This window comes from Magallana gigas, chromosome 3, assembly GCF_963853765.1.
Source record: "Magallana gigas chromosome 3, xbMagGiga1.1, whole genome shotgun sequence".
Lineage (NCBI taxonomy): Eukaryota > Metazoa > Mollusca > Bivalvia > Ostreida > Ostreidae > Magallana > Magallana gigas.
In genome coordinates this window covers 21,645,896-21,673,400 of record NC_088855.1, presented here as the reverse complement: position 1 = coordinate 21,673,400, position 27,505 = coordinate 21,645,896, and the positions used below count along the sequence as shown (strand labels likewise).

Here is a 27,505-nt window from a genome sequence, read left to right as displayed (position 1 = left end):
ACAAATGACGATTTGTTCGGACAAATTAGCTATTTGTTCGGAAGAATTAGCTATTTAAAGGGGGGAGTTGAACCAATTGTTCGAACAAATAGCTAATTCGTTTGTACAAATCTTAATTCGTCCGAACAAATAACTTATTCGTCCGAACAAATCCTATTTCGTTCGAACAAATCCTAATTTGTCCGAACAATTAAGATTTATTTATTTTTTCATCTGGTCCTTCCACGCCGCCGTAATTTACAATTAATGCTAGGTAAAGAAAATCCTTAATAAGAAAGTGAAGTCGTGAGAAATGAGTGTTTATTGCATTGTGCAATTTCATTCATTTCCTGAAGCTTGTGAAATAGTAACGAAGGAATAACCCATAAAAATCGTATTGCCAAATTTTGTGAAAATGTTTTAAAATCAACTGGATGATTAAAACACTCCCACATTCATCCTTTGCCACTTTCAAGACTTTGATTTCCGTATCGCCCTCTTTTAAACCGTTTGACATTCTGTATATGTAAACACTGACCGTTTTGTCCCAGATGAAAGGAGCTTGAGATTTTGACAACACTTGGGAAACGAGACGAGACGATCCCCGGATAATGTGTCGCACTGAACGTTATTTGTCATTGTCAGACTTACTAACTACCTGTGAAGGACTTTAGACATTGCTTTTCTTTAGGATGGGGTAAGTGTTTAAATAAATTATTTTTGCGCTTCTTGCTACACCTGTAAAAATCAGTCTCACCGAATTAGACAGTAATGTTCCTGTTCTTGCTATATGTTTACCATGTAAACATATAATTGAATAGGTAAAGGCAACAGTTCTTGCATTTATTCATACGATTTTTGTTTTGAAAATTACTTTTTATTGATAGAATTTAATGAATTATATGTCCAGCAACGTAACAAAGATATTAACACGACTTTGTTTCCATTGGCCAAATCTCACCCAGGATAAAGATTAGCAGACACTCAAAATACATGAGACATTTGAGCAAACATTTTATGTCGCGATAAACTGTCCTAAATTGTACCCGAAGAGCGAGTGGTATTTATTAATAAGTATTTCTATCCGTAAACTAGAGGAATATACTGTTCTAATCAAACCGATATTGCAATCGAAATTTAAAAAGGAAGTTAATTTTGACTAGCATCCTAATACATGTACATTGGAAAACCGAAAATTCCCCAGATTTTGAATTCACTATCAATGATATTATTTGGTTGAGAACGTGTAGACGCATATTAGACGCGGTGAAATTTCGGAGACTTGTTTATACAGCCAGGTATTATAAGGACATATACCCTGACAAGATAAATACCTCGGTATTGGAATTCATCTTATCATTCGACGTAGTATTAAAGTTATATTGAATGGACGATGGTCCTCTTACTGTACATGTTACAATATTGCATGTTAATACGGATTTTATAAAATTACAGCTTTTCTTGCCAATTTGTTTAAGAGAAGAATATTTTAAATTTTTTTTTATATTACTTTGTAAATTATTCCCAATTGTGGCACTCTCTATTCACTATTCACGGGGATCATGATTTAAACAAACTTGAATCTACACTACCTTGGGGTGATATAAACCTGGTTGACATATAACGTCAGTAAACATGTACAATTTATATGTTAGAACAAGATGTTCATTGTATTGTGAAAGTCGTTCAGTAGGAAAACGGATTTTGCAAAATCACTGATCTAACGAAGTTTTGTGGGGTTACCTCAATTGTTTTTTAAATACCTTCTACAATGCAACCAATGTAGGCAATGTATGTGTGAATAAAATGTCCATAATCAGGCGCTTATACTAAATAAATTTATCTTTGTTGTATTGGGAAATTTTATATATATAAATATAGAGGATATCTATATTGTGTGATTTTATATTTGCTTTATCCAACGAGTTGAAATGGTGTATATATTCGCGAGGCTTGCCGAGCGAATATAACCATTTCAACGAGTTGGATAAAGCAAATATAAAATCACACAATTATAGATGTTCTATTTATCTCATACAATTTGATTTATATTATGAAGCTTTTGAGACAGTCCCTTGTGTGACCCAAATTGTTTTTTTTTCAAAGATTAAAAACGATGATGCAACGTTGTGTTATGCGGCTATTGTGACCTTGCGCAATACAATGTAGTACGTCATTCCTGAGATAAATCTAACTGTTTTAATGTAAAGTTTCACTGAAATAAACCTTAAAATAATTCTTTAGCTCTAAATAATTTTTCTTAGAGCTTATTCACTTAATTAAATGGAAATTCCGACTAGAAGACTTGAATAATCAAGTTTGTTGACATACACAAAGTTGCGAATGCTCGTTAGTTTGAATTGACTCGAACGAGGAACAGTTGTTGATGCATGATGTTTAATAAAACAAACACTAGGCTAGCCTTATGAACCAAAATGGAGAATAGTGGATAAGGATGCTTACTGGTCGTGGAATAAAAGTATCATGAAACATTATTTCGGTAAGTTCTTGTATATAAACACAACCAGAGCGCTCTGTTTTCATCGTGTCGTCAGGATGAACTCCTCGATAGTTTACGTAATTTGTAGTTTTATAAACTTCACAAAGCAAATTGAATGTTGGAAGTGGGCTAAATTTATCAAAAATCTTGACAAACAAGAAAAAAGGGTCTTGTGGTTACGGTTATGAATAACTTTGCAAAAAAGGTGGGGGGGGGGGCTACCCCCCACCCCCACCCCCCCGCCCACTAACAATAGCCCCCGGTTCCGACGCCTGTGCTACGCAGTTACGTGTTTTCCTTCATATTTGTAATTTAAATCTTTGACAAAATCAATTTTTTATTAATTTTTGTAGTAGATATAGTTATGTTGAAAGTACTAGCAAATCTTCGAAAATAGGTCACTGAAGCGTTGAAGCGAGGGACTGTGTCAAAAGTAGTTCCGACCGGAAGTATTTGATATAGCATCACCCGTGTGATATAGCAAAGGTTTATCACACGGGTAATATACACCACAAGTATGAGATATATATATATATATATATATATATATATATATATATATATATATATAAAGAAAGAACATTCAGTACTCAGTATTGAGAAAATTAAAAAGTTATTCAAAACATGCTTAACATGTAAATCTGGGTGACGTTAGACACTGTCGAGTAATAAAAAAATCATCTTGTAACTAAAAGACCCTCTTATTCCATTTTATTTAAACAGTTCTTGGCGATATCTGGTTCTTGAGCTGTTTTTTTTCTTTCCGGGGGGGGGGGGGGGGGGGAGGGATAGTTTTGAACATCCTTGTACATAGGACCATTTTAGCGAGGCCTTGTACTCTCAGTAGGATGAAACTATCTATTTCTTGCATCAAAACAAGTAAAAATGACGATGATTTCAGGCTAAATATACACTTATTGTTTAGTCTTCACTCGACAGTCAGACAAATCTTGTTGATTTCAAAGAGCCAATACTGGTTGGCATACAGTGAAATAGACAAACCTACGTCGCATTGCCGATTGACACAGCTACCAATAGTCTCTTGTTAAAATGGTTCTATAAGTATCAATAGCCTTTACAAACAAGTAATGATTATACAATTAGAATTTAACAACTGATTCTCCTCTTGGATTGGGAGGGGGTTAGTTGTTAAGTTAGTGAAGCTAAATTTTGTTTCACAGTTTGTAAATAACGACGTTGCTTTATTCAAGGTAACCAAGGAATGTACTGTATCTTCGTGACAATTTTCATGACGATACATGCCTGCATGTAATTACGTGTACCCTGCGGCATATTTTGATTTAAGACAGAGCCACTGTTATATGAATCCCGTGAAACCAAAGTACTGAAAGTACTGAAATTTGGTTGTATGTATTGCACACTTCTGCGTTTGAAATAAAACATTGGCTTACTTTATAAATAAACTTACTAGTATTTTTAATACATAAAAGTAATGTTTTTTTTATTGAGAAGTATATATAATGTGTTCTCAGGTCAGATTGAAGAGGCATCACAAGATACCAAACCGATCAAACTGCAGTTACATGTGTAATTGCTACTTTTGATATATACGAAAGTTTAAGAAATAATTCATTTCCAAGAAAATAAATCCCAGGGAAAATGCTTTCTTAAATGTGTGATATAAATACGTTCGGTCACTGTATTTGCATTTTCAGAAACATATGAGAGAAGATTATGTGAAAGCATTTATTTCTATTAAATACAGCGTAAATACTTCATAACATTATAAGTGTTTAGTTTAATAATTTTAAAATGAATTTAGAATAGATACACATATCAACAAAAAACAAACAAGCAAATTCTCAGGTGTATAAACGGCGGACACAATGTCTTCCGTTTTAGATATCCGTACGCGGCACATATCAGTAAAAATTTGACTGGGAACTGCATTTTGATAAGTTTGATTGAATTATGAAGAAAATATAATACTAGTTAATGCTAGAGAAATTAAATTTGCAGCATAAATAGTTATGAACCAAGACTTATATGCTAATTGTATAATGGTCAACAATTGATGAACACTAATAAATGTTTACAATTTTAAACAATTATTGCTTAATTTAAAAAAAAAAATCCAACATTCATTTCATGTCGGGCTATTAGTATTCTCTGCGCTGTTGTTAAGTTCCTGTATGATTAGCACGCTCGATCAAGCGACTTGACATGTTATCATAGTGGAAGAATAGAACCATTTTTAAAATTTTTCTATCTTCACAAAAAACTGTTTGGAATAATAAAGGTTTTCACGGTTACTCTCACAGGCAGCTAGATAATACGAACCCTTGTGATGGAATGAACCAGCTAGCCTATTTGTATGTTTGAAATGTAGTGAAAAAGAAGAAAGCTGTATTCTTGTAATGTCAAATTCTCAAATGTGAATAAATATACATTGTCCAAATGACAAACAATTATTTTTAATGTGAATTCCAAATTTAGCGAATATTCAATTGATAAAGATCGAACCGCCACTACAACATAGTATTAGTAGATAATGGTATTCGATACCGATCTGATCGACTTCACATAAATTGCATTTACGTTCTTCTTTGTGATATTTTTGCTATAAAAAATTTCAACAGATTTTACATACAAGTCTAACGTTAAAACACAAACAAGTTAAGTCGCGCCTAAGTGTATGTAGACCGTTTCTCCATGCGAGGATTTTATACATCTTTAAATTATCTACATTTATACAATAGTTTGCGAATATATTTTTCATAAGACGATCTGAAGTATATGGATTATATGACCTCATTCATCTTCTAACATACAGCTTACTCCACTTATATTGAAGTCGCTTATTTTGAAATTCCGCTTATTTTGAAATAAATATAAATCCCCAGTTTTAACCTTTTATTTTCTTTGCATCAAAATAACGGTTATAATGAAATCGGATATTTTGAATCCGGAGTAGGCTGTATCTTGATTAATGATATGCGGCAATTACTTGATACATTGTACTATCATAATGATAAAAATACAAGTCAGTCTAGTCAAAAGATTGATTTACAACTTAATTCAAGCTAGGTATAAAAAATCTAAATAAAAAAAAAGTAGGCATGAGAAACGAGGGTTTACTGCATTGTGCAATTTCTTCCATTTCCCAAAACTTGAAATTTGTAAAAAAGAAATGATGACAAAACCCATTAAGAAACGTATTGCCAAATAGAATTTTGTAAAAATGCTAATCAACTGGATGATTAAAATAATTCATAAATCGAAACACACCCACATTCACCCTTTGTCACTTTCAAGACTTCGATTTCCGTATCGCCCTTTTTTAAACTGTTTGACATTTTGTATGCATAAACACTGACCGTTTTGTCACAGATGAACGGGGCTTAACATTTTGACAACACTGGGTAAACTAGATGAGACGATCCCTGGATAACGTGCCTTAACAACTACATGTGAAGGACTTTAGAATTTTTTTTAAGAGGATGGGGTAAGTGGTTTGTTTATAAAATTTATTAATTTTTCACTCCTTGCTACACCTATTGAAAATCATACACACTTATTTAGACAGTGATGTGCCTGTTCTTGCTATATATTTATCATGTAAACATATAGTTATAAAAGAAAAGGCATGCCCTAGCATTTTTTATACAATTTTTGGTTTTAAAATTATTTTTTAATAGAAATTAATTTATTAGATGTCCAACAACGTAACAAAGATATTAACACGACGTTGTCTGAATTTGGACAACATCTCGCCCACGATAAAGGTTAGCAGACACTCAAAATAGGACATTTGAGCAAACATGTTGCGATAAACTGTCCCAAATTTTTCTTGAAGAGCTGGTGGTTTTTTAAAGAACGAGTGCACTGATGCTATAGAGTATGGGCCCGTTTTCAGTGCCATTTTTATGTAGAAAATATCAACAAATGGTTTTTTTTTTCGTAATATTTAAGCACTGATGAATACATCTGATTTAAATGCACGCTTAACTTCACCAAAATTAGCATTTATTTTAAACAATTAAGGATTTTTAGATGCTTATAGATAATCTTTATCCTGAAAAAATGTACCGAGCCTACTTGAATTGTGTCTATTTAAATAAGAGGAAGGAGACATTAAATCAACATTATTCTGTTGGTGGATCAATTGGAACGTTTGCTGAATTATACTTTACGTTTTATTTTATTTCTAGAAAAAATATCGAATAAAGCTTTGAAGTTGCATATTAGCAAAGCGATTAAACAAACATTCTTGACTATACAAAGTCGTTTGAAAGCGATATAAAACGTGGCAATGTTTTATAGTGAGCACATTTGAGAAAAATCAACGTGGATAGAACCCACGTCACTATTTAAAATACTCATAACACGTAGGTTCAACATAGGTCCTAATGCATGTACATTGGAAAGCCGCAAATTCCCCAGATTTTGAATTCACTATCATTGATATTAATCGTTGAGAACGTGAAGCCGCATATTAGATGCAGTGAATTTTCGGAGGTTTGTTTATACAGCCAGGTATCAAAAGGACAGATACCCTGACGAGATAAATACCCCGGGGTATTGGAATTCACCTTATACTATGTACATAATTATAGTCTTAAAGGGGCATGGTCACGATTTTGGTCAAAAATTATTTTCCGATTTTAATATTTACAATGCTTCAGAAAGGCATTTTTAATAGGCAACTGAGATTTGAGTGTCATTTGTTGAGTTAAAAGCGAGTTACAGAGCTTGAAATTCTTCGTTATGTAAACAAAGCGTTTGTTTACATTTTGAATGTTGAAGTAAAAATTTCAAATTTAAACCTAAAACGAATGTATTAAACATTAGGAATTGTTTATCTCTGCTGTAAAAAATAAAATAAAAAGATAGACAATAAGCTGAAAAAAGATTTTTTTACTGGTACATGTATATTGAACCTATGTAAAAAAAAAACAGAGCACGGGCCTTGTTTACTTGACAAAGAATTGTGAGCTCTTTGTCTTACATATAACTCTAAGAGTGACTCTCAAATTTTATATTTGATCATTAGAAATGCATTTCAAAAGCATTGTAAAAAATAACATAAAAATAGAATTTGCTCAAAATCGTGACCATGCCCCATTAAAGTCAATATATTGAGCGCGACGTTGTTCTACTTACTGTGTATGTCAAAATATTGCACAATATTACCAATTTTTTGAAGTTTAAGAATGTTTATTCTAAGTCAACACTGCTCGAATATTGACTGACCAAAATGTTTAAAGATCAGAGCATTCTTAATCAAAATCTATACTGGTCAAAATTTCTAACGCCCTATAGTTTTTTTATTGTTTAGAAAACTCAACTGAATGTCTTAAGTCATTGCCACTACCAACTGCTGTTAAAAGTGTTCAACTGTTCATGTCTAAATTTTTTTATATATCGAGTTAGTAGTTACTGGACCATGATCGTATATGTTGAAAAGCATGGGACCCGTGTTCGATATGTTTTTAAAACGACTTGACTCGATCGATTCCCTGCATTTAACTGCTTATAAAAAAGACTAAATTTTTTGAATAAAATGCGGTGCATATCTGCCCAAGATCAGTTGACGTGGTCCAAACACAGTGCGGTTCGCGCTAGTTTGTTTCCTTTCACGATATTTGCTCTGTTTACTTTTAGCCTTTAAAAATGATATCCTGTACAATAAAACAGCTATTTTAGATCCATAATATTCCTTACAGATTGCTAGATGTTTTTACAGATATCATAAAAATTATTTTAAGGCTTGACCGAAAATCTAATGCAACCGGAAGTGTTGAAGACCTACCATGCAGACCAAAACGTCATGTAACGACACGTCAACATGACCGCTTTATAAGGAAACATTTCACCTTTCTAATAGACACCGCATAACAAGCGCAGCTGCACGGCACATTTTAGAACATATTAATGGCCTGTATGGTTTGGGCGAGATAAATTCAAGAGTGAAACAGATCCTCGGCACCCGAATTTCGAAGAACTAAATCACATAAACAAATAAAACTACCTTTCACAAGGTTTTATTTTATTCAATTGTGAGATTTCTATGAGATGCTGTTACGTAAGGGCAAATGGGGAACATACGAGATGCCAATGTTGTGATTTTTATATCGTAGGGTACCTGTACTTTTTTGATTTTTTTTATAAAGTTTGATTGCATTTTTGAAAAATGCTTTGTTTTCGTCATTCTTTATATTTAATTATTGTCATGGTCAAAATAATTAGAATTAGGAACAGTGAAATACAAAAACTTGCGTGAGGAAATTTTGACTGGTGTATGAACCCTTTTTGTTTTGTGGATCACAGGACAATGTGTCGGCTTATAAACATCTCAAAATGATTTTTGCCTGTTTCGTAGACAAAAAATTTACCTTTCTGCAAAGGAAACAACTTTACTCCTTTTATATTTACTTAAGAAATGCCTCTTAAATAAAATGTATGAATGGTTTAAAAAACTTTTAAATCGATTGGACTGCATAAATTCTTTGGACGACCGTAACAAAAAACTCGATCCCATGTATAGAGATCATGTTGCTGTAAAATGGGTTTAAATTTTATCAACCAAATTCTTCTTCTTCATATAAGAGCGTCCTTGGAAAAATCTGTTTATTTCACGATCATCAAGCCACTGATGCTATATTTTCGATGGACAATTGACAATGTAACGCTCAATAGCATGCGATATTTATTCGTACTTGTTTGAGCAAGCCTTGAATCATTGATAATATGAGTCGATAGTTCTCTCTCTCTCTCTCTCTCTCTCTCTCTCTCTCCCCCCCCCCCCCCGACCATTCGTTCTGAAATGTTGCTTCAGGTATGGAATAGTTTACGATGTTCTTGCTCAATAAGCACAAATTTTACCGATCTATCCGTTTTGTATAGTTGTGTTCATAGATATTAACAAGCTATATCTTGAAATTTTTTTATCCATTATGTTTTAATACATTTATAAAAAAAATTAAATTAATATAATCACATATCATGATCGCTATATTCACAACATTCTTTGTCACTATTATCTTGTTGTCACATATGTAAGAGGCTAAATGACCAATAAATTAACTGTCAGATCTTTCTTAAAGTTCTGCAAATTTTATTTTATACCATAATCAATAATAAGTTAAACCAAAACTTCCTAATAATCCATCTTTTTAAAATTTTGAATATTTACCTATATTATTTTTTATACAAAGCACTTGCTGTAAACCAACTTTTATTCGCGGCGACTTTATTTCGCGATTAACTGTCAAAGATGGTGAGACGAAGCGCGTTATTTAAATTTTTTCTGCAATGATCGCTACATGTACCTTTATAACTCGCATGGATCATCAAAGAAAGCTTTTCATTGTTAAATTTTATATTTACATTTTTCTTTAAACAATTTAATAAGTGATTCTAAAATTTTTTGTTAAATTAACAAATTTACTGTTATGGTACATCTGTACATAAGCTAAAAGAAACAGCCAAATCGTCTCCTATGGGAATTTGAGTCTGACATCATTATGATTATTTCGTGCAGTCTGTGATGTTTCCTAGATCGGTGTAAGTAAAATTTCGGCCAATCGACAAACGGGGCGTATAGATTTCAGTCCTGTCAGTTTCTGTAGAGCTATGAATTAGCAATAAGTTTCTGTAAGAAATAGAGGGAATCGTACTCGGTAGATGTAAATATGAAATGGGATTGACTTTGCTGTTATGAAATCGTAGCTCCATTTAAACAGGGACTGACGTGGGCAGTTTTTTAAAATACATGTACATGTAGTTGTAGTATGTGGTTCATAAATGGAAAAATTGAACATGGCTGTTTGCTATACGCAATTTTTTGACGAGCAAAATTATTAAATTGTTTCGCCCTGCTACAGACGTTTTATGGATAAATAATGAAAGATTCAAAGGAAAATGAAAGCAAAAGCAATAAAATGCTTTCTATGGTGATTCATATTGCCCATTGTATTACTGAAAGAAACTACACATTTGTCTGAAATGCTCATTAGCTTCATACTCGAATGAGCCAACCAAAAAACCCATTTTATCGTTAAATTACTTCATGCGAGACCTCCTATTCAAGCCGTTTGACATTTGTGTGTAAAACCACTGACCGTATTGTCACAGGCGATAGGGGCCGCTCATTTTGAAAATGCAAGAGAGACACCGGAGATTATCTGAATCACGTATCGTTACAAAATTGTGCAACGGACTTTTTATTTTGTATTTCTAGGTACATCTGTTAAATAAATATTTAGTCCCCCAAATTGCCATTAAATTATTGTTCACAATAAACACATACAAGTAAGTGTAACATTAACTGTACATAATGTTGTAAATGAAAAAACAAAGTGCTTAACATAGGACATTTCCCCATTTTTCAACATAAAGGTAACAGTGGTGAATTTGGGTGTTCAGCATCGTAATCAAAGCATACAAACAAAACCTTGTCTGCTCTTTACGACCAACGTCATACAGGATACAGGATAGGCGGGGCGCTTCACGTTGGCATCCTTTGCAAACTGTTAGATCTAAAGCTGTCCTTATTTCTTAGAAGAAGTAGATTTTTTTTTCTATCTCATTTAAACTATACCCATTAAACCAGAGAAAAGTAGCAATTCTTGGCCTGCCATTATTGCATCCATTGGAAATTTTAAATTGTACTTTTACATATGTGTTGACATTTAAACACATGTGACCGTGTTCCCGTTTTGCAGACACTCATATCACTAAATCTTCGAGTTCACTGTTTTTAGAACATCGTAGGGCTTGTGTGAGCCCATCCGCAATACAGCATATTTAATTGAGAAGGTCATTATTCAAAGGACTGTTTTTTCAGTATCTGAAATCTAAAATAATGAAAATCATAATTATTACTAAGTATTTTATTGTCATCTGTGTTCATATGGTTCCATTATTGCAAAATAGGTGACCAAGGTTAGCATATGGAAAAGAATTCATTGTTTTATCGAAGTGCAAGATGAATTTGTTAAATAAGCTAAAGCAATAGGGCCTTATCATTCAAGAGTCAAAGTGTGGTCGAATTTGAAAATTACTTAATCATGAGTCAGTGGGCACTATTTATTCTTCGCTTCAGAATTATTTGAAGTGATTCGGTTATGCTCTGATAATGTTTCCCGGACATTTTTTACTTTGGAAATGCTTCTTTCATTACTCTGACTCATTCAACAAATTCAATGAATAAAGAAGGATTTCAAACACAAAACCGGTTTTGCGGGAGATTACATAACATAGGACAGTGTTAAATGAAAAGTACCATTGAGCCACTTCTAATTTAAACCAAAATTCTATTAATATGATTCTTAAGGTAATAAAATGAAGAGATGATATCAAATTTGAAACAAATTACATTGCATGGTCACGATTCTGATAAAAAATAATCTCTCCGATTTTAATGTTTACAATGCTTCTGAAAGGCATTTCTAATAGGCAACCAAAAGAGTGTCAGTAGTTGAGATATAAGCGAGTTATAGAGCTTGCGATTTGTTGTTATCTAAACAACAGCTTTTGTTTACATTTTGAGTGTTGAATTGAAAATTACAGTTTTAGACCTAAAAAGAATGTGTTATACGTAAGGATCTTTTTATTTATGGTTAAGACGAATCAGTAGATAGACAAATCAGCTTGAAAAAGATTGTTTTACTAGTATATTTAACCCATGTAAACAAAAACATGGCATACGCCTTGTTTACATGACAAAGAATTGTTAGCCCTGTATCTTGCTTATAACTCTACGAATGACTCTAAAATTTCATTTTATCAATATAAATGCATTCCTAAAGCATTGTAAAGAATAAAAAAATAAAAATAAAATTTGATCAAACTCGTGACTATGCCCCTTTAAAAACCCCACGAAAGCATTATTTTTTTCAACTGGATCATTTGGTAAACATGTATGTGATTGTACTATGCATGTACATCCACGTCTATTCTAATGTACTTTAATTCATGTCAGACCCTCGATTTAAACCGTTCGATAATTTGATGCGTTTATCGTTAAGACGAGTATGACACGGACTTGCAATTCTTACAATAATTGAGAGACACGGGGAAGATTTTTGATCACGTGTCTTTTTGAATGTGCTATCAAATATCTTCTTTTCATGCAGTAAGCTATACATGTAAAACTGAAGGATTTTAAAAATATTTTTCGAAATAATGGGGTAAGTACGGCGGCGTGGAAGGGCCAGATGAAAAAATAAATAATTCTTATTTGTTCGGACGAATAAGTTATTTGTTCGGACGAATTACGATTTGTTCGGACGAATAAGTTATTTGTTCGGACGAATTAGGATTTGTTCGGACGAATTAGCTATTTGTTCGAACGAATTAGGATTTGTTCGGACGAATTACGTATTTGTCCGGACAGATAAGTTATTTGTTCGGACGAATTAGGATTTGTTCGGACGAATAAGTTATTTGTTCGGACGAATTAAGATTTGTTCGGACGAATAAGTTATTTGTTCGGACGAATTAGCTATTTGTTCGGGCAAATTAGGATTTGTTCGGACGAATAAGTTTTTTGTTCGGACGAATAAGTTATTTGTTCGGACGAATTACGTATTTGTTCGGACGAATTACGATTTGTTCGGACGAATTACGTATTTGTTCGGACGAATTAGGATTTGTTCGGTCGAATTAGCTATTTGTTCGGACGAATAAGTTATTAGTTTATATGAGGAGTAATTTAGACTATCTGCTCTGGTAATGATGTAGATGAAAGGCGGGGGGGGGGGGGGTCAAGCCACCCCTTTCCTTCAAATGATAAATTGCTAATAATATAGACATAGGTGTTATATTATCTGACATGCACGCAATATCTGACATATATTGCTGTCAAGCTCAATTTTCAAACTCTATTTATCTAAAGGATTGGAGGTATATTATCATGGTGCCATGGGTTTCCGATAGTCTAAAACTAATGTTAACCCTAATGGTTGTCTCTTTAGTCAACTTTGAATCTATTTCATTTTTAAAATCAGACATAGCATCAAAAATCGTGGATACAAAATCAAAGTTAGTCGTCATCATATGCAGTTTCTATCTATAAATAATCTGGATGCCGCATTTGACCGATGAAAATAGGCGTCAGATGTTTCCGATATTATGATTCATAAACAATATTTTCAATAATAGTTAAGAAAAATGAGATACAACCTTTTGAAAATATTGTATAAAATTGTCAATTGTTTTGTAAGCTTTTATTTCACCTTAAATCGTACAATTATTTTAATTTTCCCCAGAACTTGATTCAATCAGTTATGATCAATTGTATGATTATTGATAACGTTTTTATTTGGGCTCCTAAGATTCCAAACAAAGGAAAACTTTACAAAGCCATATGATAATTTTAACATGTAAATACGTCATCAGAGGTCTATTTGACGGACGTCATTAAATTCTATTTTTATTATTTTCTTATATTATAGTTTGGGGTTATTTTGCTGACTTTTATATATTATAAAGTATAAGTAAAAATTGGTTTGTTTTATAAGTCACTTAAGTAATTGTGCGATTATTACAATTCGATCACGAAGCATATCAGTTAACTTTGATCGTATACATGTATATGTATAAAGTTAAGGCGAAAGATAATTTCGTATGTCCAGTGTCCCAAGTAAACAGGAGAATGACTACATTTTCAATATAAACATCGACAATCAAAATCCACCTGCGGAATCATATAATTATGACTATTGGAAACATTTCGTCTGGCATTGTGCGAAAAAAAACTTGTAGTTACCAAAGAAAAAACCTGCGCTGCCTAGAGTTGGCATACACCTATACGGGGATCTAGAGCCGGGGTGGTTGGGGGGCCTTGGACCCCCACCCCGCAAAAAAATTATCTCTCAGACCCCCCCCCCCCTCCCCCACCCAGCCCCACCCCGGTAAATTTTTCTGGATCCGCACACGATCATGTAAACTGATTAGACTTTTCACATTTATGTATCCATCTCTCTCTCTCTCTCTCTCTCTCTCTCTCTCTCTCTCTCTCTCTCTCTCTCTCTCATACATGTACCACTATTAATGACTTATTCGTCCGAACAAATAACTTATTTGTCCGAACAAATCCTAATTCGTCCGAACAAATAACTTATTTGTCCGAACAAATATCTAATTCGTCCGAACAAATCCTAATTCGTCCGAACAAATCCTAATTCGTCCGAACAAATAGCTAATTCGTCCGAACAAATCCTAATTCGTCCGAACAAATCCTATTTCGTCCGAACAAATAACTTATTTGTCCGAACAAATAGCTAATTCGACCAAACAAATCCTAATTCGTTCGAACAAATGACTTATTTGTCCGAACAAATAGCTAATTCGTCCGAACAAATCCTAATTCGTCCGAACAAATAATTTATTTGTCCGAACGAATCCTAATTCGTCCGAACAAATAACTTATTTGTCCGAACAAATAGCTAATTCGTCCGAACAAATCCTAATTCGTCCGAACAAATAACTTATTCGTCCGAACAAATAGCTAATTCGTTCGAACGAATAAGATTAATTTTTTTTTCATCCGGCCCTTCCACGCCGCCGTAGGTAAGTGTTTTAAGTGTTTTCAATTTTAGTTGTATTCTTGGTCCCACCTCTAAAATGCACAGCAATGTACTTGCTAACACGTTTACAATGTACTCGAAAGTGTAACGGTAGCAAAAAATGGTTGTCGGACAAAGTTATAGGACCCCCCCCCCCCAAAAAAAAAAAAAATCCAACAAAAACCCACAATGTTAACATGCACGTTTTCTCTTCTTTGCAACTAACGTCAAACAATCCAGGATATTTGAAACGATTCACTTAAATGCCATTTGCAAATTATGACAATGATGTCCTTACTTTAATCAGGAATTTTGATTTTACTCATTCCTTGTCCACCCTTACAAAAAAAAATCACACTGCCCAACTTTCGCATTTAACAATTCAAAAAAAAAAGATACTACAAAGAAGTTTAAATTATTTTATATATTATATATTGATATACATGTAAAAGTTATTACTGTACAGTAATACCTATATTAGATTAACATTCAAATAATACAAATATTTAGAACTTTGAGCAAACTTACATCTTTGGGATCGTGAGACCGCATACAAAATACGACATACTAGTATAAGAAGTGGGTGGTATTCAAGGACGGTTAAAATTGTACTCGAAATCCTACAATATATAACACATAATGCCTTCTTAAATTTACATATCGTAAAGTTACCGAAAATGTGCCTCGGACCCCCTCCCTCAAATATCCATGGACCCCTTTCCCCACTCAAAAAAAATAAAATAAAATAAAAATAAAAGTCGGGTTCCGCGCATGTATAAATAATTGTATAAATTGGTGTTCATATTGCATTTTACAAGCCATACTAAAAAAATCTATCAGCACATGAAATGATACTCGCTGTTTTATTGATGTACATTTTATTTACAATATATAACCTACAACATACAGTGCATTGTTACTTATTGGGTACTTTAATCTGGAACGTTCTAAATTATTTGTAGTTTTTGTTGTTGTTGTAAAAGGTTATTAATGTTCATGTGTCAACTATTAAACCTCTCAAAATGCTCTTAACATATTCTATAGACATTTTAAATGTTTTTTGCTCAAATTAATAGATAGAAGCTTAAACTTAAAACTGACGTTGTCTTATAGGATAGTCTTACAAAACCATTAATGTCTTAGGTTGACATTCAAATTTAACAGAAAATATAAATACATGTACATTTGCCCCTCTTCCTAGTTCTTCTCACGAGTAATGTTGTTTTAATACGGAATTTTTTATGCTGTGTATGATTGTGAACAAATCATACTGAGAGTCCTTTTTTTTTTTTTTTTTTTTTTTACAAAACAAAGTTCTCTTTCCGCTTGTTGCTTGACAGACTAATGGTAACCATTAAAAAAAGCCATTATTTTTTCACCGAAATTCTTTTAGGTTTCTGGTGTATGGAAGCTGATTTTATCTAGTGACTGATAAAGCATCAATAACAATTCATAAATTCACCAATATGGGGAAAATAAAATTTAAAAAATTTTGAGCTCAGTTCTTGACCTTTGTCGTCCTTTTGTAAACTCTTGGTCAAATTCTGTTTTTCTGTTTTTATTATTTACAATGCTTTAGTTATACATTTCTAATGATCAAATAAAATTTAAGGGTCAGTCGTAGAGTTATTATAATAAGCAAGATACAGGGCTCACAATTCTTTGTCATGTAAACAAGGCTCGTGCCCTGTGTTTGTTTACATACTAGGTTCAATATACAAGTATAAAATCTTTTTAAAGTTGATTTGTCTATGTTGTTATTCATTTTAAGCATAAATAAACAGTTCCTAACGTTTAGCATATTCATTTTACAATGAAGCGCATTAAAGTGGTAAATTTTTTCGTTCTAATGGAATGTTCTAAACTTTGTATCGAACGTCAATTGTTACATAAGACACGCCCATTTCTTTTGAAACGAGGAATTCATTGTAGGTCTAAAATTGGAATTTTCACTTTAACATTCAAAACGTAAACAAAAGCTTTGTTTACATAGCAAAGAACTGTAAGCTCTGTAACTCGCTTATAACTCAACGAATGACACTCAAATATTGGTTGCCTATTGAATAAGCCTTACCGAAGCACTATAAACATTAAAGTCGGAAAATTATTTTTCACTAAATTCGTGACCATGCCCCTTCAATAGCATATAATGTCATTAATTTTCAGCATTTAAGGGTGACAGTGTCCTAAATAATGATGGATGTGTCACTTACTCGTTTTAAAAGACATTTTTTAAAATGCAAATTATGCTTGATTTCACAAAAACACAATTAAAAAAAAATTATCAATCGACCCATGCGCTGAACGATTTTTGTTCGGAGTGCATAGAGATTAAAGAAAGGAGCTTAAAACTCCATCTGCTTCTAGTATTTGAAGGTGTCGAAGCCGGGTAACGTGACATTTGTGAAGGGTTGGGGGAATACGACTGGCTTGCCTGCAGTGCTCTTGTTGAATAGACATAATGAGCACTCATTAACAAAAATTGGAACGGTCAACTTGGTCTCATGTTGACCTATTATTCAGTGTTCAATTCAATTCTTTATTCACTCAAGACCAGTTCCCTGGTATTTGAGGTTCAAAATCAGAATATACAAATGTACTCAAACACAGTCAAGGTAGGAGTAATAATGGCGAAAAAAAGGTTAAAATTACAATTCAATAGGTTGTTAAAGTTGATTTCTGGAAGAACAGACTTTGAAAATTTTCTTAATAAATATTGACAAGTTTTTTAGTTTTTCTACATTAATAGTATTCATGAGCTCGTTAAATTTTATAATATTTGGGTTTTCATGATATCTCTTGGGCAAAAACATTTTTCTATCGTTTACAAAATGTATACATTCTAAAATATAATGACATTCATCCCCAATACTATGAGAGTCACACTTTGTACATTTTCTGAATTTTTTTCTCAATCTTATGCCATCTACCTGTTTCTATGGGGAATCGATTTGTTTTAAAAATTCAAAAAGTCAAGTGCTTGAATTTAATCATCATGTTATCTTACGATAAAAATGACTGGTCATTTAAAAAGCGTGAAAGCTCGAAGTTTCTTTTTAGATTGTGCCAATTGGACCAATTTCATGTTTTTTTTAAACACTCCTACAATGTATAAGCTTTTGAAAAATATTTTTTTACACTGATAATGTAAAGATAATATCATTATTCTTGATTTTTATTTGTGCCATATACAGTGACGTACCAAAATTGATGCAACTTTTCCCTGACGTCATTGTCACTCATCAAATTTCTCGTCTTTTCAAAATCTCATAAATCAAAAACTTGAAAAGAAAGTTCCTTTAAATTTTTAAAATGAAAATAATTATATAATTGTACATGTACCAGGATGTAGAAGGAATTTGCATTTGAGACATTTCAGCATTAATTAAATATTTATATAGGATACTTTGATGATGAATCATCCAAATTTCTACATGGACTAGCTGATTTTTTAAAAGTGATAAAACTTTAATGATTTTGTGCAATGATACCTTTTTTTTTTGACTGACTGAATATTTTGATCTACTTTCTACATCGCATTAGGAGTTGTTTGACCTCATCATGATCATGATACTTCTTGTATTCTCGAGTTCATTAGATGTTCAAAAATGTACCTTTTCATGATTTATTTTGCATAAAAAAGTAAACTTTCATATTGACAAAAACTGACAGCAACAATAGACAAAACACAATATACAAATGTATGTATGCGATTTTTCATGCAAAGGACATGTATGAATCATAAAATGTATTTTTTCCGTAAGAAATATTTAATAATAATAATAATAATACAGCCACGCTTTAAATTTTTTTGCGTTTTGGACTTTCAGTACAAATAACTGCTTGTATGAGTACACGTAATTAGGTCAGCAATTTGCATTTCATTTTGCATTACTTATAGTATATTTTGAAGTAAACAAAATATGATATTAGGCTGTAGGATTGACTTTATCTCAATGTATTGACTAATATCGTTATAAGGTGCGTTCATAAGGATGAAAAATAAACATAAAAAAACACGGAACATTCTTCTATAATACCAAGCCCCTGTATCCTGAAGTGAATATATATATATATATATATGAAGAAGCATCTTATGTGTGTGTAGTTTAAAGATCACAGATTTTGAGAATTTGTAAAATGGTATGCACAACTGATCTGAATTTAAACTGAGTTAACAAATTTCTTAAATATTATTGTATTTAGTGATAGAATTACATGTACACGTTGAATTTAACAAAATAAATGTGTTAAAACAAATCAAATTCAATTTTTAACCAAGAATAAAAAATCAAAACAAGAAGAGATTCAGATTATTAATTTTTGATACGTGAATCACATTTTTATTTTTAATGTTGTGAACGACCTTCCTGTTTCCTAAAAGGAAGTGTCTCAACGAGGAAGTTTTATGTTAAGCCATGCAAGTCATATATAAATCAAAACAATAAATGAATACACTGTTTATTATTTGAATGATCCGTTATTTATATGTGACCGACCGTTGGCCAATACGAAAGGAAGACCAAGAGAGATAATTCACTGACCATTACGGAATTTTACAAAACGGGATGTGTAAAGAAATCATAGAGAAATTATGATGGAGAGGAGCGATCTTTTCCGTTCTCGATAGCGTATCTATTTCACTGGACATGATGAAGAAACTAAATTTTACTGAAAATTGTTTCAAAGGAAGCGCATTTAATTCATTCTTGTGTAAATTTAGGTATTGTTTTTTTCTCACAGTACATGTTTATACACGTGGAAAAGTATCAACAGTCCATTTTTACATTAATTCACTTCATGAAGTATGGTGTACTTATACATTATATGTGAGTCAACTATTATTTAGGAAATCCATAATGAAATAACTGGCCATGGTGTGTTACATGCCATTACATGTATTACATGTACTACATAAGGACCATTATAATCAATGTCTGTTGTAACACATTTATGATCAAATTTGGTCAGGGTGATCAAACCCAATAAAGCTCGAAAGGTTTTATATTGGATTTGGTCACGCCCGACCGTATTTAATCACCTCATAATATTCAATGAACTATTCCGTATTACTTACATTTATATTCAACAGTTGTACAATTAAATGTTAAAATAGTAATTGATAAAATTTATTAGACTGTACGTTAAAAACCAATTCGTAGTTTAATCACAAACAAAGACACTGGAATATGTAAATATTTATTTATAAATAGAAAACATGTAACCAGGAAAAATGTAGTATGACACTATACATTAAACCTTAATTTATCTATCATATAATTTCGCAATTCAGTAAAAAGTAAAAATTCAAGATAATTATCTAATTTGATTATAATGAATAAGAGTGTAACTCATCATGACACAACTAATTATGTAAATCTAAATTATAATAATTAATTAGAGTCAAGTTTACTCAATGCATCATTATGGCTATAAATCATTGCTAATGAAAGGCGCTGATATTAAAGCTTTCCCCGAATAAAAGTATTGCAGTTTCCAGTCTTACCCAGCATTGTTGAGCTGTCATATAAAGAGTTACCCGCATTCATTTTCATTTTCAAACGTCTCTTAATTTATTAAGGGGAAACATTTTTACTTTTTATTTTGATTTCATTTATACCAGGTCGAAAGAAATGTCACAAGGGCGTCTTATCATTATCGCCACCTTCCTCATCATTGCTTGTATCATTGCCCTAGGCCTTGGGCTTGGTTTTGTCCTGACGAGAAACCAAAACAACAACGACACGCCCTGTGGAGAGGCAGGTACTGAGTCTGGAACCACCGATACCAACCCAACCACTCCCGGAACCACTAATCCACCTGGGGCCTCCCCATCTATTGAAGGTCACTATCGCTACGCCGCAGTATCATCTGACACCGGAAGCTGCGCACAAATTGGCATGTGAGAAAGTTTTGATGAGAATAAACTTTTGTGGTTTGATCGGTCAAATCATTTTTTTTCTTAAAAGCATAGCATGTTGTTAGAAAATTTTATAAGACTAAAAAAGTATACATTCTTGTTCATTTTAGTGAAATCCTGGGACGTCGACAAGGTTCCGTTGTGGACGCAATGATCGCCACCATTCTTTGTCAATGTGTAGAAAACAGCCACAGCTGCGGTATAGGAGGGGGCCATTTCATGACTATTTACAATAGGTATAAGAATATTTAATTTTAATTAAAAATACAGTTATCAACAGTCTTTTATGTATACATTACTTTAATCTTTCATTATTTTTAAACGAATAGATTATGAATTGTTCGTACATTTAAAGACAGACTTACATGTAGCATGTTTTTAGAATTTTGAACAGTTGATGCATCCAAACGAACCCTTTTTGCATACATTTTGCTGATTATTCATCCAATCATTTCATTCAGAGAAAATAATACAGCCTACACAATCCTTGCCCGCGAGATGGCGCCAGGGGCAGCATCGGAGGACATGTTTGTACCCACGGATAAATCATCGACTGAGGGTAAGAGATTGATTGTTTTGCGTGAAAATACCAACGATACTCAAACTTCAATTATAAAACTTGTTATACGGATGACAGCATAATTTTTATTTGTTTATCGAGAGATAAATAATTCTTCAAATATCAATCAAAGTTTATTTTGTTTTGTTTTGCGAAGTATCTAGTAATATGTAAGAAATCAACGTGAAATTACCCATGAAGTAGTGCGCGGGCTTATCCATAAAGTGTTTTTGAAAGCAATTGTTAAAATCGTGAATTGCGGAGAGATACATGTATTTATTTGCTCTATATCATGTAATAATAATTATGCAGTTACAAGTAATCATATGCAATGGATAAAAGACTGTTGTTGAACGCTTAATTTAAAATTAAGTATTGTGGTTATGCCCACAGTGACGACAATAAGAATTAATTTTGCTATTGTTCAGTAATATTTTGAATTCTATCGAGTTTAGGTGTTTTATCCCTTCGCTAAGGATCGGGAAAAGAACACTCACAACTCGTTGGATAAAAGTAAAATGCAACAAAAATCATAAGATATCCTATGCATAAATTTTCATCCAATCAGCTCCAGTGTTTATATTTTGAATTTACAGGAGGTCTATCGATTGGTGTTCCTGGGGAAATCAAAGGTCTGTACGAAGCTTGGAAAATTGGCGGGAAACTTCCATGGAAAGACCTTTTCCAGCCTACCATCAAAAGACTCCGAGACGGGTTTAAAGTGAGCGAACCATTAGCAGTTGCTATTTCACAGCAGACGACTGTGCTAATGAGACAGGAGCAACTCAGGCAAGTTCAGGATGCAGTTTTAAGTTGCTTTTCATTTTTATTTCAAATTATAGTATATCATAATAAGAACAAGCTGGCTTACGGCGAATTCAGATTTGAAGCGAAGTTAGTTTAATTCCTACACATCTGAATATTGCATGTTAAGTTCTAATGATCTTCCTTGTCAGTTTACTATTTATTTTATTTAACGTTTGTTCATCTCGCGACAATATATGCAGGTTGTGAATTCAAAATATAAATTACTATAATCGTTACGTTAAGCAGCAGAAAAACAGGGCTACACACACAAAAATGAAATATATTTTTTTTCATTTGGCTAGCATAAATCTGGTACGTACATGATCTTCATATGTAATATCACAACAACTTTTCCATAAATGGCAACACAAATTTATAATGATCGAATATATATAGCTCCTTTAATTATACATTCTTTGTCTTTCATCAGATTTCCTGTTCTAATATAGAAAAACTGAAATTAATCTTGATAAGCTTACGGTAATGATATAAATACTTAAACAATATGTAAAATATAGACTTTTTACCCCCCCCCCCCCCCCAAAAAAAAATCGAAAACATATTTTTAAGGTTGAACATGCTTTACTTGTAGATTAACATTAACAAATCCCCAGACTGGACGGCCATACAATCAAGGGGAAACTATCAAAATGCCTCTTCTGGCAAAAACATTCGAGGCCATTGCAGACGATCCGCATGCGCTGTACAATGGCTCCCTAGTTGATGACGTCGTGGCGGACATTCGGGAAGCAGGTAAGATTGGTTGCCCACTGTTAAAAATATTTTCAATTGGTCATTCATAGATAAAGAAGTATATAACCCTATAAATTTTGTATTATAGGTGGAATCATTACTAAACAGGACTTACAGAATTACGTGGCAGTAACCAAAGAGCCCCTTGTGGTTAAACTGAATGACAATTCTACCATCTTCACGCCACCACCGCCATCTAGCGGCGCAGTGTACGCCATGATACTAAACATCGCAGACAGTAAGCTTCTTAAACCAGCACAATCACACACAGAAACAAATATGCTAAATCTTAACTATAATCTTTCTTACGGTTGTTATTTTCTTCTTTTTGTTATTAAAATATTTATTTACAAAGTTAAAAAAGAATTCTTATCTTTTTAAAAAAAACAACTTTTTTAATTTTTTCACAATATTAAAACGTCATTTCATTTATAATAGGAAAATTAATATTTTTTTTATTTCCATTACAGAATATGGATTCAATCCAGATAGCGTTTCAACGACCGAAAAATCAACCTTGACCTGGCACAGGATTGTGGAAGCTATGAAATTTGCGTACGCTAAAAGAAGTAGTCTTGGGGACCCCGACAAAGAGAGTCAGAGTTTTAAGGATGGGATTGATGAGGTAGGGTTATTTAACATTGTTACATTTAATGTTGAAAAAGTTCTCCAGCATTTTTTAAAGAGTCAGGCATGTATTTTTTCCTTATTCCCACGTCACACAATCTTTTCATATTATCAGAAAGAAATGAACAATATAATTTATTTCATAGCTGGTCAAGAATATGACATCATCAAGTTATGCTGATTACGTTCGATCCAGAATCTCGGACGACTCAACACATGACACTATGTATTACGGTCCGACGTTTTACGACCAATCAAAAACCGGAACATCACACCTGGCAGTTTTGGCGCCAAATGGGGATGCAGCCTCTATAACGAGTACCATTAATCTGTAGTAAGTATTAATTGTAAATAACGTTTCATTCTTTTGGTTAAAGTTGTTCTTGGATCATTTCAAATTCTAGCCCCAAGTACGTTTTACCTTCGCGGATCTCTTTTCATGAGACAAAAGTTATTCTCGATAACAACAGCACGCAACTTTTAAGAAATACGTGAAATTGTTATTTAAATTGACTCTCTACTAAACACTTTTCCTTTTATTTTTTATAGTTTTGGATCTAAAGTGGTCGGGAAAAGAACAGGGATATTTTTCAACAACGAGATGGACGACTTTTCAACACCGAATACAACAAATTATTTCGGAGTTCCCGCATCTGCTGCAAACTTCATAAAGCCTGGGAAAAGACCTCTGTCCTCCATGTGTCCCAGTATAGTGGTGGGCTCTGACGGACGTGTCAAGCTGGTAGTGGGAGCTTCCGGCGGAACCAAAATCACCACCTCCAGTGCTTTGGTAAGTCGATTGAATACATGTAGTTTCTTGATACAACAAGCATCACGAATGTATTGCATAAGCAATAAATGCCCCCCTCCCTCCCCACCACCACCACCAAATTGTGCTTAATAGGTTTCGGGAAAAGTTTGTGAATAATTCTTTAAAGGACGAACCCGATTTGTAAAAAAGAGTCGTATAAAATTGATTGCTGTTTATCAATCTAAGAAAACTAAAACTTGATCTGTAGATAGTTATTACTATGAAGCTACAGCAAGTTTAAAATCAACTAACCAAACTAATGTCATGTTGTATATTTCGAATTTACTGCCACCCGGTAAATTCAAAATTTACAACGTCACACTATTACATAAAAGTCTGGATAATGAAGTTTGGACAGAATTACTGGCAGACTAAGAGCGATAAAGACTATACATGTATAGTCCCCTCCAGTTTCACCAATGCAATAGGGGTTAAATATTGATTTTTTTTTTTGCGAAATCAACATAAAGATATGACAATGATGGCGGAACTGTGTCTCTAAAGGTTTTTCGTGTTCAAAACATTTTTTGAATTGGATAAGTTTTTTAAAAAGTCTTTTAATAAGCATCTGTATGTGTCTTACAGTACTTTTTGAATGATGGAATGCATTTTACTGAATTTGGCTCCTTGATTTAGATTAGCATTGAAACCTTGTGGTTCAAGTACGGAATAAAGAAAGCCATAGACCACAAACGTCTTCATCATCAATTGTTACCAGCCTACATCACAGTGGAGGATGGATTTGATCCTGTAAGTGATGTTTTTTACTCCTCATCTTAAGATCTTCCGGTTTTCATTTGCATACAGTCAGTTTTGATTTTCACTAAGTGATGCTAGTAGTACTTATCGAAAATTTATAAAATGAATTCATTTATTTCTATTAGCATCATGGCAATAAAGACAACTACATGTACAGACATCTTTCTATCACCAATTTTAATCAAATCACATTTAACCTTTCTTTAGAATTAGAAAAGTGAATTTGATTTTTTTTCTTTAGAAACTTTACATATAATTCCATAACCCTTTCTCAGAATTATTCTTCACGAGTTGCTAAATTCTGAAAAACAAAAAAAATGTTGGTGGGGTTTTTTGTGGTAAATGTGGTTAAAAATCTCATGCCTATCTTGTTCATCTTTAATAATATGATTATACATTCTTTACACAGCAAGTTATAAACGGATTAAGAAGGATCGGCCACAACATCACAATGTCTGCCAGTGCTGGCTCTATTGTTCAGGGAATTCTACAACTCGAGGAAGGCAAGATAACCGCTAACGCAGACTACAGAAAAAGAGGGGTTCCGGATGGATATTAAATAAAATGCATAGTCCCATAAACGCATTTCGTACTACATTTACATTATGTCGGTTGTGTTGGCCTTACAGTGAATGTCGATGGTGTATCCATTGTTATTTTTTGTTACAGTACTTTGTTAAATGTATCCATACATGAGTAAATCATGAATACTAGAGACAGGTATTTTCACAATCTATTAATCAGTTTACTTGCGAATGTACATATATTAATAGTTTTTGCTATATACATTTTGTAATCATGTTATGGTGTGATCTCTATCAACTTGTTTGTTAGCTTTGATGTTTTTTTTTCTCTCTCAAATAATCCAAAAATGAAACAGGGTCTAAATAAGGTCATATCTGACCTATAGAAGACCTTGTGGTGTTCGTGTATGCTCAAAATGCAGACTTCATGGACTGTGATACCATTTTCATACTGGGTTGTGTAAAACGATAGAATTCCACACTGCTGTTCTCAAAACTCCGAAAAGTTTTATATTTTACTGGAATATTTTGCGAATAAATCTATTTTTTTTTATTTATATATTACTTTGACTTTTCTTTTCGAACTTACTACAGAGGTAGATACCATTGGATATTATTTTATTCCAAAAAACCGGTGTCTGTGTTGGAAGGGTTGACGAGGTTCAATGGATGAGGACATTGGCACTTTATTAGAATTTTTCTCCATCCGTACACTAAGGAAACGTTTCAAAATTGCATAAATTGATGAATTTAATCGCGAATTTTACAATTAAGACTCTTACTGTGTCAAAGTATCAGTATTGATTTAATATACATTTTTAATTCAATATGGCAACGTTCGACTAAAGAGTGCATGTAGAATTCAATGCGGCTGTCTTTTTTATTAGAACATGATTTTGCCTTTAAATATTACTGTAGCATCTAATAAAACAGGTCGATGTTTACTTTTGGTATAATTACTATAATATTTATGAAATCTGCATTTGTACAATTGAGGCAAATAAAAAGGACCAAGATAAAGTATAAAGTTTTGTAATTTTTTCTTCCATCCTTCACAGCGGCCAGATAATATTGAGAGTCATAACTAGTAAAAATGCAAAAATAATTTCATGTCAGAAATACAGCTAAAGGCTGAAATAGATTACCTTTTCATTAGATAATACGGCAGTTAAATAATTTTGAGGGGAACCCTTTCAATTTATTAATTGTAAAGTGTATATTAAATAAATTTAAATTTGAACTGAGAGAACTCTTGGGTACTCTTTGTTTAACAAACAAAAGGTAGATCTCTGTACACGGACAACAATATGGACTCTGTACACTGACAGCATTCTTGACTCTGCAAATTATGCTGGCAAGCACAAGAAGATGGGTTTTTGTTTTGGGATATCCCCACAGGTAAGGAGAATATATTGGAAAGAAAGTATACCGGAACAAACAATAACTCTCGGTCTTCGCGACCAGCCATAATTCGACTCTGTATACGTATTATACAGAAAACGATCAAAGTTAGAGACCGACGGCACAATGAAACAATGAAGATTCTGATTGGTCTGCATATAGAAATGTCCGAAACTCCGTAAACAATATCTAAATAACCCGCGATCTCAAATTATTACGACAATATAGAAACGTATTTAGATGATTCAAGCAAAAACAATACAAACCGGAAGTTGATTAAAGATTCATTTCACGTGAAATCTTCAACGGAATTACCACCCATTTAAATTTCT

At 32.9% G+C, this 27,505-nt stretch overlaps 1 protein-coding gene across 4 annotated transcripts; it reads left to right on the top strand.

The window, feature by feature from the left end:
- Positions 1-338: 338 nt before the first annotated feature.
- Positions 339-26,323, top strand: LOC117692476 (glutathione hydrolase 1 proenzyme). Of its 4 annotated transcripts, XM_066078895.1 has the most exons (13): positions 339-676; positions 5,831-5,945; positions 20,636-20,914; positions 21,043-21,168; positions 21,394-21,491; positions 22,088-22,280; positions 22,891-23,051; positions 23,140-23,289; positions 23,522-23,676; positions 23,825-24,012; positions 24,228-24,468; positions 25,126-25,239; positions 25,658-26,323. In XM_066078895.1, exons 2-13 carry the CDS (start codon positions 5,941-5,943, stop codon positions 25,805-25,807), a joined length of 1,860 nt encoding a protein of 619 aa, XP_065934967.1. In that variant the 5' UTR covers positions 339-676; positions 5,831-5,940; the 3' UTR covers positions 25,808-26,323. The 4 variants fall into 4 exon arrangements, with proteins under 4 accessions (XP_065934967.1, XP_065934968.1, XP_065934969.1 ...); XM_066078896.1 differs by lacking the exon at positions 5,831-5,945; XM_066078897.1 differs by lacking the exons at positions 339-676; positions 5,831-5,945 and adding an exon at positions 12,484-12,633.
- The last annotated feature ends 1,182 nt before the right edge of the window (positions 26,324-27,505 follow it).

Coding starts and splice junctions, on each gene's coding strand:
- LOC117692476 (XM_066078894.1), top strand. CDS start 19,662: ATGATGAAGAAACTAAATTTTACTGAAAATTGTTTCAAAGGAAGCGCA. Junction 23,290..23,521: donor GATACTAAACATCGCAGACA/GTAAGCTTCTTA, acceptor TTTCCATTACAG/AATATGGATTCAATCCAGAT. Junction 23,677..23,824: donor TTAAGGATGGGATTGATGAG/GTAGGGTTATTT, acceptor TTTATTTCATAG/CTGGTCAAGAATATGACATC.